At 36.7% G+C, this 14,527-nt stretch overlaps 1 protein-coding gene across 12 annotated transcripts in view; it reads left to right on the forward strand.

The window, feature by feature from the left end:
• The window catches only part of BCAS3 (BCAS3 microtubule associated cell migration factor), a 370,196-nt gene that overhangs the window by 66,844 nt on the left and 288,825 nt on the right, over positions 1 to 14,527 (forward strand). For all 12 annotated transcript variants that reach the window (XM_056357251.1, XM_056357216.1, XM_056357199.1 and 9 more), the window contains exons 10-12: positions 2,909 to 2,985; positions 4,690 to 4,773; positions 11,161 to 11,331. In XM_056357251.1, coding sequence (XP_056213226.1) covers positions 2,909 to 2,985; positions 4,690 to 4,773; positions 11,161 to 11,331 — 332 coding nt within the window. The remainder of the gene's footprint in view (positions 1 to 2,908; positions 2,986 to 4,689; positions 4,774 to 11,160; positions 11,332 to 14,527) is intronic.

The raw sequence follows: 14,527 nt of genomic DNA on the forward strand, positions 1-14,527 counted from the left end.
ATTAATAGAATTGGCTGATTTGTGTGTGGAGCTGTGTCTGATCAACTGCGTCCAGCTCATGAACAAACTACCTACAGTGGGGTTGGTGAAGACAGTTGTAGTTTCTTGAAGTAACGTTTTTATTATTTGATTAATTTTTCATTTGAAGAATAATACTTTTTGCATTTCTTCATTTACTTCGGTTCACTGAAGTAATTGAGAACAGCTCCCTTTTCCAAGCAAGACTTTTCTTTTTGTTATGTGTTGTTGAGTTGCTCGGGTTTTGTCATTACAGTGCATCTGCTGGCTGATACTCCTTTTGTTTTCCACTGCAAGGATGTTAGGAGGTGCTTGCAGGGTTTGGGAAACACAAGTGACTGATTCTGAAGTCACTGTAGAGATTTATATGATGAGGGCTATCACCTGATAGCTTTTAATGCTCTTTCTTATACATAAAAGGGAAGAAAAATAAATAATTTTTGGGGGGTGTGAATGTCTTTACTGACCCAGATAAGAATTACCGAAGCAGAAGTTGGCATTAAAACCTTAGTGGTCCTGATCTATAATGTCATCGGAAGAACACATTTGTATTTACAACCTAGGGTTGTCTTTACAACCTTTTTTGCTTGCTTTGTTCCTTAAGAGGCTCTGGCTACCCACATTTTATGCACTTCTGGAATGCAATAACATTTGTGGCATCATCTTTTCAGAATTAGTTTTCCTTCCTGAGATCAAGGCAGTGATTAGGCCTTACAAAATATTCACTTGGTTTTGCTTTCCTGGCCTGAGATGGATTTAATTGGATGAATTGCTGCTTTTCTCCTTCCATTGCTTTATGACCTTTGAAATAGCTTGCTATGATCTTTTGAATTGTGCAATACCTTCACTGCTGTGCTCTAAGAAGTGAAATAAAGTGCTGTTTTATCTTAGCACGGACAGTATAGCAGCTGTTCCTGCATGAGCCCAACAACGTGCCGTCAAATGTGTCTTGAAGTCTTGTCAAATGTCAGTTTAAACTTACACCTACATGATAGAGTTAACACCCTCCCACACACCTTTTTCACCATTTGGCAAGCATTGAAAATAATGCCATTAAAGTTTTAAAAGTCTGTTGTCCTCACTAAATTTTCTGGGCTGTTTTGGGGCCTGTTCAAAAAGACCCTGGTATTTGCAAAAACAATGTGGCAAATAGGTTTGCTTTTTCTCACTGTGGATGGCATACCGGTATCAAGAGCTGGACTGTTGAGTTGGGTTTTTTTAAATATAAGTTGCTTCTTAGAATGCTGTGTAGCATTTTATGCAATAAATTGCAGTTGGTTATATGTGTTCTTCTAATACGCTGCTTGCCTGATCTCAGTGCTCCTTCTGCCTGTGATACAGGATCAGCTAACCAGGGCTCCTTTAAATCAGACACACATGTCTGTAAGTTTTTAAATGTTTTGTTTCTTGGCCAACAAGTGAGAGAATGTGAATTACTAAGTTGTCTATATTAGCCTAAGAACTGATGAAAACAGAGATTAACCATTTGCTTGATAGTCCCCTCGTTCCCTCTGTTCTCTCCCCCCCTTATGCAGTATTTCTTCTTTTATATATATATTGTAGTGTACCAGAACAGATTTAGGTCTAGTAAATGGCATTACGCATATGGCTGGCAGTCCTAGTTCACTAGCTTAAGTTTGAATGCTCAAGCTCAAATCTTGCAATCAGAGCCCTTATTAGTGAACAGTTTTGTGGCTTCATCCGTGTGCCTTCACTATCTGAACTTTCAGACTCTTACCTTGACAAAGGATCCCAGTGAAATCAGCCTGCTGGAACCACGTTGCACAGATGTTTAACAGTGTCAGAGCTCGAATACTAAAGTTCAGATACATCAGTAGGGTTTCAGGGCTAAATACAGCCAAGGGTTGTGTTTTGATGTAGGAATAGCAGCCGGCCGACCAAAAGAGCTTAATCTAAAATGAAGCAAAACAAGAGAGGAAACAGGACAAAGAAATAGGACAGTAACAGCCATTAGGATGAGGGTCACCATGCTACTTTTAATTGTGGATTGCTTAAGCTTTTAATTTATCTTTAAGCATTATCTAAATGTTTTCAATAATTTTAAATTCTGTATTTTTAATGTTAACTGTTCATAGTGTGATATTCGTGGTTGTTGGTTTGGGGGGATTTTTTTGTTCTTTAGGTTTTGTTTTTTAACTCAGGCTTCATGTATTAAATGGTGTTTAACATGAACCTGATTCATTTTAAGCCTTGACATGTTTTGGTTCACAGCTACGTTCAGTGGCTTTATAGTATAGGTAATTTCACCTTTTAATACTCAGGAATAGCACTCCATCTGAAGTTCATCTTCATGCCTGTGTATGTATCTATTTTTAATGATAATACAAAGGTGATGAAAAGCAGGTGAACAATAGAAACTTTGCCACTAATTTTAAAGGAATTATGGGTTTTCTCTCTGTGTAAAGTTAAGTGTGTGCAAAAGTATTTTGGGAGGCTAAGGGCTTGTATATAGAATTATTAAAAACAAAACCAAAAGCACAATACACCCTTTCATGCCACAGAAATGTAGAAGAGCTTGAAGTGAACAGACACTGTTGACCAATAGAAAATCAAATCAAGAAAAATTAATCAAAATATGAAGATACAGAACCAGTCCTGCCAAATTTAAATATTCCCGTCACCCCGCTGTACCAAAATGGCATTAAAAAAATGCAAACATAAGGAGAAACAAGTATTTACACATAATTAACTTTTCAAAATAGCTCATCTAACCACAGTCTTATCTTTAAGAACAAAAATGCATGTATTTACTGAGTGATATTAGCAATTGAAAATTTTGTTTAGACTTTTTGTTTTCTTGGCAATAAATAGAATTCTTTGTAAGAAGTCATTAAAATATGTCTTAATGTTGCCGTTCAAAAATTTTCAGGCTGCTATCCTTGTCCAGGGCCAAACATGAATCCTATTGCTATTGGAAGCCGTTGGCTTGCTTATGCAGAAAATAAGGTAAGGAAAGGTTTAATTTCAAAAAATACTTGGGTTCTAGATTTCATTCAAACTTTTGTATATATATGAGGGGGGGAAGAAAAGTCTCGGAAAAAAGCTATGTGAAAAAGATGATCTGTAAGAGGAGTTGCATAATGATGACAGACCTTATCTTTGAGGCACATTGTGCTTTGATACTTGTATCTGTCGTATCTTTACTCTGCACATTTGATTTAAGCTCATGAACTTGGAAGGCATAAATATGTAAGTAGTATAGGCAGGGAAGACCGCTATCAACATGTGTTTTCAGTAAGGTCACTCAATAATCAACCCATTTTGCATTTTAAAAGTTTAAAGCACTTAATTATAGACACTTCTGAAAGGTAGGCAACTGAGGATTCCTGAGTTCTGTTTGGGGAAACTGGGTCTGGACAGAGCCAGTGGGTTTGTCTGCAACAGCTCAGCAATGCACTTTGTAGATTAGGAAACAGCATTAAAATGTCCACTTTTTAACACCTTTGCTGAAAATGTTAGACTCCAGGAAAAAAATGAGTGTTGATACTTTTTCTTATTTCTAGAGGCAAAAAAAGAAAATAGATCCCAAGCAAAAAAAGTTACCACTCTTTTCACCCAGCCCTAAGCCAGAGAAGTGATTGTGTATTTAAAGCTTGAAGTGTTTGAAAACTTTAAATTCAGCTTCTAATGCCTTATTTTTATTGCAAAGCAGATGTTTTTTCTCCCTTTCACCTGTGGCTGGAATAGCTGTTTCTAGAGCTGAACCAGAAATTATCAGAGACAAACTTGAGAAATGTATTTGTTGTTACACCTTTTCAAGCACAACTGATTTCTCTCCAAATTCAGGCCTGCCTTTCTTTTAATGCCACGGTGATGTGGTTTTGTAAAACTTAAACAGTCAGCCTCGGATTTAAAAAGTACTGCTGCCAAAAATATAAGCCACTGATCAGCAAAAGAATTATATCACAAAAGGAGTTTAAATTACTTGTGTGTTCCCGAGTGTATTCACTGTGGTCTTCCCCTTTCTCCCTAGTTTAACTATATTTTTAATTTTCTTTTAGCTAAAGTAGTTAAACAGACAGCATGTTCTGTGTGCAAGCAACAAATATCTGCAGGTTTTTGCCATTTTATTTAGTCAGAAGCACAGCTTCTATTGCTAGTTAGGGTTCAAAGGCAAAAACTGCTTTTGTAGGTTGATGGCAGGTAGAAGAGTCTTGTTTTGATTTATTAATTTTGAAGGAAGGCAATATAGAGTAAACCCCGTGTACGTTCCTTTAATCTATTAAATGTAAAGTTTAAAGTAGCTCTTTTCCTTTGTCATTTCTTTGCTTACTAGTCATAAAAAGGAGGGGAAAGCCACACTTGGATTCTTAGAATGTCTGATATTTAATGTTACATACACATGGCTAAAGCTTTTGATTATATTTATTTAAATTTATTTGTGGTATTGCTGCCAGACCAAAAATCCCACCATTTCAAAGTTTATGAATTCTTAGTGACTGCTCATCTTGTAATTGAAAACTGGAGTTGAATATGCGACAGTCTGGGTGGCACCCAGAAGATTATAAAAAGGGGTTAAGTGTCTCAGCAGGGCTTTTTGCTATTTGTAGGAAAAAACACAACACTGTACATGATAAATAAGAGCTATGGTAATGGGTTATGGGTTTGTGTAGTTTAATAGTAGTTACTTGGTTGCTGTCTTTCTTGTAGCTGATCCGATGCCATCAATCCCGTGGTGGAGCCTGTGGAGACAACATTCAGTCTTACACTGCCACAGTCATTAGTGCTGCCAAAGTGAGTACATCATCTGCTGCTGGGAGAGGTTATCATGTAAGATAATTATTAGGTTTCCCTGATGAATTGTACTGTGTGTCATCACCCCCAAGTCCCCAGTTCACAAAAGAGGAAAACATAGTAAGAAACATGCTAGCATTAGCACTGTGCCTGTAGTCCTGATCCTGCAAATCTCTGAGTAGCCATTGTTTTACGCAAAGTATTCCTGTCGTTCTGAACTGATTTTTGAGACATGTTATTTATTACAAACAGCTACAGTTATTCTTGTTAGTGACCCCTGGTATAGGAAAATCATAGTAAAATGGATTTGTGGAATGACTAGTCATAATATTAGAAGCTTACATGATTAGAAATCAACATTGTGAATTATTAGTTGTTTAGCATCATGAAAACTGACTTTACAAGTGCTTGGTGTTTTTTGGACTAAATCACACTAGCATTATATGTTTTAATCTCTCTGAAGGATGACAGCGCAGTACTGGAGCTAATTAATTACCTGGCAGATTTCTTTGAAGGTTAAGAGTTTATTAATGACTGTTTACATATAGGTTCCACTGCCTAGTTTTCTTAGTTCAGATGACAGTATAATATCCCTCTGTTTTCAGAGAAATGTCTGGGTTTTCATAGTATCAAAAGAAGACCGTGGCTTGGAAAATTCTTAAACGAGCCAAGGAGTATGTGGAACTGTTGTTTTACTATTCCCCCCCCAATGCTGCTCCTTTCCTTGAGGACTTGCCTGCAGCTTTTTGCCAAGTAATTTCTTTTTCTCACACACATACACACACACAAAGTGAGTTTTGGCATTGTCTGGCAAACTTCGTGCTGATTACAAGCTTTCATTGTAACCACTAGCCTTTTCATTTCTGATATGCACAACAAAACAAACCTAATAATAGGAATTAAATGACAGCACAGAACAGAAAGCTCAGCGTCACTGAAGAAAACAACAGTTACAAGAACCCACAAAAAGAGACATAGGGCATGCCATCTCATGTAAAAACAAAATAAAAAAACAAATATATTCCATCAGCATAGCTTTGAACACAATCTCACTGTGGCTGGAGGTGGAGAAAAGTCACAGTTTTTTACATTGTTGAGGAGAACTTGAATTGCTGCTCCTCTGAAGACGTCGGAAATTTGCTGTTTCTCTTTCCATACTTTCATCATCAGGGAAAAAAAAAAAGAAAAAAGAAAAAAAAAGGTGTGTGTGGGAAATCTCCCCAAACTCCTTCAATCTCAGCATCAACATGTTTTCTATAGCATAGATAAGTTTGAAAAACCAACAGGCTTAGCATGATCAGCCACAGTTTTGAACAGATGTGGTAAAATCTTACAAACGGATCACTGTGATGCCAAAGCCAAGGCTGCTCATGACTGAAGAAGAACAGGCCAAAGCTTTTTTAAACCATATAATGATTGTCAAAGCATTCCAGTAGGCATCGAAGGCTAAGTAAGCACCATTCTGTTGTAACTTTTTTTGACAGACTAAAAAAGTCTGAAAAAAGAGGACAGCTTTTATAGCCCTAACCTCTAAAAACCGTGGATAACTAGGTTTCAAAGCCAGTAAGGACCAAGGTAATGATCTTACCTGCTGAGTGGTGCTAGCCAGGGATCATAATCCAGAAATTCCCACATTAAAGTGAACGTTTGCAGCACTGAAGTAGTGATGTTGTATCATGTGAATAGATACTGAAGATAAAATGTGTTTGTAATCATAGGAAAGAGAAGGTTGTTAGTCTCTCTAGAGTGATAAATAGTGAAAGTTAGGAAAACGAATAATCACAAAGGCACAATCTCTGTCATGCTTTTTATTTTGCATAGCACGTTGCTTTTGCTCTGGACTGAATGTTAGTTGTTACTGTGATAGACAAGATTAATACTGATACTGTTTTAAGTATTCACATGATTTGGCTCTTGAGCATATCTCAGCCTTACTGTATTGATTTGTTACTCATGTCCGAGTGTGCAACACTAAGTCTGAAATGTTAGATTTTTTACTGATTTCATTTAATCTTGGTTTATCGACTGGCAGGTTTTCATCTCTGATAACTGAAATGCTTTCTTTTTGGCAAATACCTACTCCAAATATCTGTTGTTCTTTGTCCATCTCATTACCTCACCATAAACGTTACCCCTTGCTTAAATAAGACAATTTTTAAACCTCTACTGCTGTTATATCCTATCTGCCTGCAATAGTTTGTAATTTGCTTTGATCGGCAGAGGTATTGGATTTTTTGGAAGTGGTTGTCCTTTCCTGTTCCCTACAGTGTTTTTTTTGGTTCAGAAGCGATTCCATAGAAGTTCTTGTTGAGCCCTGTTATCTTAAGTTACAGCATTTTCTCTGTTTGGGTTCCAGTTTCTTTATTGAGGGAAGTGAAGGAACCTTCATATAGAGAAGAATAAAGCCGAGAGCAAAGAATAATTTCAACAGGGTCACTTTTGAGAATTACCTTTCAGATTCTCCCTAGAAGGTCTCAAAGGCAATACAGAATATTTACTTTAATGGTATTCTCTTTGATGATAAATATTTTTGAGTGTCCTGGTAGTGAATAGTGGGTTTGTCCTCAGTGCGTGTACTGCTGTGTACTATACTTGATGCAGAAAATAAATTATGTCCTTAATCAAATAACTTGGGAGTCAGAAGCTCCTCTGGTAACTGAGAGCACCAAGTTCCAAATTGTGGTCATGTTGGAGTGTGGTGTTTACTGATGCCAAAACTCTTGTTCTGGTAACATTATGAAGAATTCCTTTGTATCATCTTCCCATTTGATTTTATAATTTCTAGAAGGGTTTTATTTTGAACATTGAACTTTTTCCTGTTTTTCCTTAGATGCATCTTGTAAGAGCATTGCTTTTTGTTGTTGCTGGAAAAACACAGACATTTTTTCTTCGCTCGATCTCTTACTTTAATTACCCCACATTTGTTTGGTGGCTCTCTGTCTGATCTTGTTCTAAAAAGCTTTGGTAATTTCTGTAATTTGACCAAGCAGAAGATTTCTGGAAAGAGAAAATGTGTGAAGATTCCAATTTAGGTTAATGATTAGCAAAGGCAGAAACTGATGTGTTTGGAAAAATGAAAATATTGTTACATGTGGGATAAAGATTCTTTTCACTCTAGTTGAACAAACACGGTAGAATGGATGCAGAATATCTTTTAGAATAAACCACTTCATTACTTAATAGTATTAGTGATGGGAGAATATTCAGGTGCTTGGTTTGAGATGAGCATCCAGATGTGAAATGGCTTGTTGTAATTATCCATATTGATCCATTTTTGGATGCAGCAAGGAAGGGGAATTTAGGAAAAGACATTCTTATGTCTCCATGCTTGTTTTTTTTTTTCCCCCCTATGTCTTGTTGAAGAGAGGTTTGGTCCCACCATGCCCCTGGGTGAGTCAGGTTTCAGCTCACTCTCCGTTCAAGTAGTGCTCATGCAGACCTTCCCCATCCTAATGTATCCCAAGCGGTCACACTTGCCATGCTGTTTGAGATCAATTTCCTAACAGGTTTCTCCCTGTTCTGCCTCTTTGCAGAGTATGTGGCAAGAGCGGGGAAGGGAAGGGAAACATCTTTGTGAGGCATGAGCATTTCAACAAACATTTAGTTTGAACTGGAATCTATAATTGATAGTATGTTCATTTTGTTCAAACTAACCATTAGGCTTTCACATCTTTGACTACCAAGCCATATTTCTGTGATATCTCTTTCTGCTTTCTATAGATTTTTCATTTGTAAAGAAATAAATCATGTAAAATGTGTTTATTATGAGAAACGGGAACGATTTTGTCACTAAAAGGAGTTAAGACCTTTGTTGGAACAGAACAGCCTAACAGGCACCGAATGATGCATTTTAATTTTCTCATCTAATTAAAGTTGTACTTGTTTTTCAAATAAATGAGGTATGAGTGCATACAGTTATTTTAATTAAATGTATGTTTTTCTTCATATTTGGATGAATGAGAACAGTCTTATTTTAGGGTACATGCGAGCATACAGATACATTGTGTGTTTGTACAATGTGCATCATTACTTACAAAAGGAACTGGATCAAGTCTTTCAATTTTATTTCTAAGAAAATTTCACTGGGTATGCATTGGCAGGTTCCCATGACAAAGGAACTGGGACAGTGCAAACTTTAACCTTTTTAATTTTAAATTTATTTGGTCTGTCGAATGCCTAGCATCAAATTATAAACCAAGTTCTTCTCACCTCATAACTTCTTTAGTTGATTCTTTCTCCATATCTTTTAATCCTGTAGTGGTGAAGTGATTTAGCAAAGGCTGCATCTGTTTTCTCTTGTTACCTGATAACTTCTTAATGAGTACTAACAGCTTATGTGAGAGCGAGGTCATTAGCTCTAATGGATAGAGGGGACAGCTGATATGGCATGGGAAAGGTTAAAGATTACCAAAGAAGTTTTTGGAAATATACACATAGCACAAAGAAGTAAGTGTCGTAATGGTTTTGCACTGATATTTCTGAGCTAATGGCATTGGCCACATCTTTGTACACCTATTACTTCTCAGTAGTCCCGCAGTCACAGTCTACCATGTAATGGTAATGCATTTTGCTAGATAAACATGTTAATTTTTTTTCTAGAGAGCTATAAATATATATTTGGCACTTCGTCGTACAGTTTCTCTAGCTAAAACATTAAAAACATTTTCTAAAATAGGCCAGTTGCAGTTCTTGGTCTTTTAATTTGCATAGGTATTTTGCCATATAGTACTTCTGTTCGGATTTTTTTTTTCCTGCTGTATAAACTACCAGTGCAATTTAAATGATTGTAACTATTGGCCAGAAAACTGCCTTGTCAGTTTTTGTAGGGAAAGTTGAAATACGTTCTTGTGATGGCATTAAGTCTATTTTAGGTCTATTCCGCTGATACCATTACCTGGTACGTTTTTCAGCCTTCTGAATTTGCCACTGTTAAAATTTGTTTTGTTCTCATTTGTTGTGTCTGAGTATTAAAAGAAATAATAAGAAACAAATGGCAGGATATTACTAAAGACTTTAAACCCCAAAGACATTTCTGTGATAAAGGCATGGCTCGATTTTAAGTGGTAGTATCTCCATTAGCATTAATGGGGTAAGTACATCAGCTGAGGCATCTCAGAGGTTAATCAGGCTTCCTGGCTGGATATTGCCATCAATACAGTGTGGCGCCTAATTCTGTTGGCCCTTCAGAGGTTTTCCTGACAACACACTAACAGACTTTGTGTAAGTCATTTCCTATGAATTATTAAAACAAACGTTTGGCTGCTAATTGATGAACACTAATGTGTTTTCTAATCACTGCAGTTTGAGATTTTAGCACTAAACAAAGCAATTGCAATTGATTTGTGGCTGCTTCTTGGTTTCAGCCTGTGATCCGTACGGTTTTTTTCCTTTTCAATTTAGCAGGCAGCTTAGCTTGACTTTTTAGTTAAGAATTGGCTTGTTATAGTGTCATTCCATTCTGATCTCTTTTGCTATTTCTTGTTTATATTGCATAATAAATCTGCTCAGTTCTTTATAGGCAAATAAGGCACAGTCCTTGATTCAAGGAGAAAATATTTAAAGTTGTAGTTTGGGTTGGTTTTCTTTAAATCTGTATCTCTCCTACTGTGTGCACTCTCCCTCTTTCTCCAAATAAAATAAAGCAAAATAAAAACAATCTTCAGCATCTTTAGATGATAAAAGCTGGTGCAATGAGTGTTTTTTCAAACCCATGTCTGGAAAACATGCAGGCTATGGAAAGTCCTGTGATTTGTAATGGGATATGTGTGTACTTTGTATAGAGTTTCCCTTCTGGTGCCTTGAGGATGGCTTCTTTAATTTTGCTGGGTTTGAGTCCCATGTTCAGTTTTAATGCTGCAAAAGGCATAATTGCTGAGAAACAAGTGGTTCTGTCCTGTCTATCAGAGGCCAAATTGCTTGTCTCTTGCACTTGTGCGGAAGGCATAACTATTTCAGTATTAACCATTAGGGGCTACAAGTATTGCTCTATATAACACTGCCCTCCACACACACCCATCTTGGCTTTATTGTTTGATTCTTCTAACTGTCTGTGCTCTGTGCCTCTTGTAATAAGTAACTAATAAGTTAAAGAGAGAAAAAAATCGTAACGTTTAGGCAACATAAAAATATTTCTTTTTTCAAGAATTTTTGGAAGCATTTAATTCCAAAACAAAGATGAATACTTTACATTGATAAGATGCTAATTTTTTCCAGGGTATTTCTGTTATATCCAGCCTTTTGCAGTTTATATATCACTTATAAAAACATTTGTTTTGTGTTCTTCTGGTGTGCATGATCTACTTATATTAATGGTGTTGAGGAAAAAATTCAAGATGGATCCACAAAACAGCCCTAAACATTATTTATTGGTTCTCTTCCTTTTTATAGACGATAAAGACTGGACTTACGATGGTGGGGAAAGTAGTTACGCAGCTGACAGGGACGCAGCCTTCAGGAGCAACCGAAGAAGAAATTTTAGCTCATAGCAACATTCGTCGAAGTCCTCTGGTGCCTGGAATCATCACCATCATTGATACAGAGACAGTTGCAGAAGGGCAGGTAATAGAGTTCGCACAGAAACCAAATATGCATTCGTTTTCACAAAAATCTCAGGAAAATGTATTTTATGCTTTTGAAAATGAAAAATAGATGAGATTTTTGCTAGGTCAGAAACTCTTACAGACACACGCAGCTGTGATAAAGTCGTATTTGGGACTGAAATTAAGCCAAAATATATATTGTCCTTACAACATATTTATGTGACACTTTGACAAGATCAAGTGTGAAGTGTCACATTTTGTCTCTCTAACACTTGTTCATAATTGACATTGATTTATGCTGATCAGTTGAAATGTATATGTAGTCTGATTGCATTTATTAATATATAATGTGGCTGGAAAATGTGGTTGTCTAGAAATACGGTGACTTGTTGAATTCCAGTTTAAAAAAGAGGATGAGTGGAGTTGGATATTAAGTATAAAAACTTACAATTTTACATAAATTTGAAAACTAAAATGTGATCAAGCATGATGCTGTTTTGTGAGGCATATGCCCTGTTTTACTAGTAATATACAGTACAGTGTGTCAGGCAAAATAATTTGTTTAAAAAATCCATCCCATTATCACACAAACTTTAAATTGGTGTTTTGTACTGTCTTTATGACATAGAAGATATCTGTGCCTTTTGTGTTTGTTTCTATCAGTCATTTCAATTTTACTCTGGTCCTGGAGGTCAGTGTTTATGCAGGACTCCCATACACTTCATTATTCTTTAACTATTTTATAAAATTGTTCTCCTTATGTTGACACTTCTTGAATTTAAAAAAGAAAAATCCTGTATTTTTTCTCGTTTTCCTCCTACCTTTCTGATGCTTATTGCAGGTAAGTTAGTAAGGTATTAATGACAAATCAGTAGTCAAGTTCTTTTCTTTTCTTACCTGAGAGTAAAATGAAATGTTTTTCTTGAAAACCAACAAAACCTCCAGTATGCTGTTTGAGCTGTGGTTGTGCCTGAGAATTAGTTTTGGAAGTACTTAGCCAAGTAATGTTGCACTGAAAAGTGATTGTTCATACAACATTATAGGCCTTTTCTTGCAAAATTAAAAGAAAAGAAAAAAAGAGAATGGAAAAAAGAATTTATTTTACTTAAGGTCTTAGAGTCAGGTCTTAAAATAAGTCTGTTGGCCATGGGGTTTGTTTTTGTTTCCTGGAAAAAAAATGTCTTTTGGCTCTTTTTATACTGCCAGGGGAAAAAAAAAAAAGAAAAAAAAGAAAAAGGAAGAAAAATTCTGCTTCATAAATTTCTCATGAAGCCTTGTTTAATGCGGTCATTATTTCTGATGGTCATTGTGCTTTGATTCTTCTGCATAGGTCTAGGGGAAAAAAAATGATATATCTTAGGTTTTTAAGTCTTGTTATGTATGATTTAGAGGTTTTATGAACTTGTCCTCTGACCTTAACAATAGTAGGGAGCTATCAAGCCTAAAGGGCACTATAGAAAAGTAGTTGTAAAAATGATAACATTTGCCTTGTCCAAATACTGCTGCTGTAACATAAATAAGCCATCAGTTCTAGTAAAATATTTTTTGTCTTGAATCTCTAGGGAAGGAAGCTCTAAATTAGATATCCTAATTGTTTGTATGTCTTCTGTTTGTATTTTTGTGATCTGAAGTTTTAAAATGCTATTAAATTAATAATTTATTTTCAGTGCTGAGCCTTACTTTCAGAATTAGCACCATTTTTTTCCCCCTGGGAAAAAATGAAAGAATCTTTTTGCATTGTTAGATTTTCGTGGTCCAGACAACTTTTTAACAATCTTTCCTTACTGAAATATGCATCTAGCAAAAAGAAAGTTGATTAAAAATAAATGGTCTAAATAAAGAATGTCATTCAACACTGCCCCAGTAAAGAACCTTCTGGTGTAAGGGGTGTCGGGTGTGCTCCCAAGCCCCACTGAGTTCCCGTCCATCACTCCAGCTGTTTCCACGGCCTTTGTGCACACAGCCCTGTTGGAACACAGCAGATTCGCATTTTGGTAGTTGTGTGAATCGACTTGTCCCAGGGCGCTTGGCAGGGATCCGGTGCTTGCGTGCTGGCAGAAGGAGACAAGCATGCTAGTTTGGATGGCACGTATTTGTTACTGGCCGGGTAGTCCTGGCTACTTTTTAAAGCATAATTCAGTGAAGCTTCAGTTCAGGAAAGCGTTTCAGTGAGCCTGACCTTTAGGTGATGTGAGTATTCCCACTGAACTGAATGTGATTGCTCATCTACTTCAGCATAAACTCGTGGTTAAGCATCGTGCAGGTTGGAAATCCGTGCGGCTGTTTGAGCTGCATAGATCTTCCGCATTGCTTTAATTTCTGCAAGTGTTTTATTCTGTTGTGGCAAGCTGGTTTGATAGAAGTCATCCAAGCTACGTTATGGCTGACACTTCGGTTGAACTAGAGAAGTGATTGAGCAGGTTGATGAGTGCAAGGTCCAGCCTCACCTGTGGTTAAGAGAAAGTAGTTGCTGCACAGCAGGATCACAAACGCCTTGTATAGTTTGGCCTCTTTTCTTGATGGTGTGTGGCAGTGATTTTGCCAGTCACTGGTTTTATCATCCCAGTTTTCAGATTCCAGGTGGGAAATAAGAGGTCTGGGTGGGTACAAAGAAACACTTGGCGGCATTCCTGCTTTCTTCTACAATGAAGATGCCTTTTGGAATATTTAATTTTTGCTGGCCAGGGACGCTGCTGGGTGTCTCTGCCCGTTACCAGCGTTGGTCTTCCTAAACTGACTAGGAAACCACAAGCATTAGTAATGCCTGCCGAGTGCTTTCTGTGCTGAATTCACAGTTTGAAAGCCTTGAATACTTTTCATCATACTTGTGTGTGTGTGCATGGTTTTCAGAGGTTGTCAGCCTAATCGTAAACGAGGGGAGTTTCAGAAGCAGAAAAGAGTTACTTTCTTATCAACAGACTCCTCGTGAGAAAGGAATACCTCACCTCTTTCAGGTCAATAAAGATTTCTATCTACCTGCACAGCCTAACAAAGAATTTGGGTGTTGTAATGAAGGAAAACATTTCCCAAGTAATAAAATATATCTTTAAGATAGCATATAGTAAAAAAAAAAAAAAAAAAAAAAAAAAAAAAAAAAAAGAAGATGCCTGTTTTAAAAAGAGAGGGGAAGTGGAAGAAGATGACAGTAAATGTAACTCTAAGGCAAGCAAGCATGTCGTTTTGAAGGAGAAATAAGCACTTTTTCCACTGGGAAT

This window comes from Falco biarmicus, chromosome 1 (assembly GCF_023638135.1).
Source record: "Falco biarmicus isolate bFalBia1 chromosome 1, bFalBia1.pri, whole genome shotgun sequence".
Taxonomy (NCBI): domain Eukaryota; kingdom Metazoa; phylum Chordata; class Aves; order Falconiformes; family Falconidae; genus Falco; species Falco biarmicus.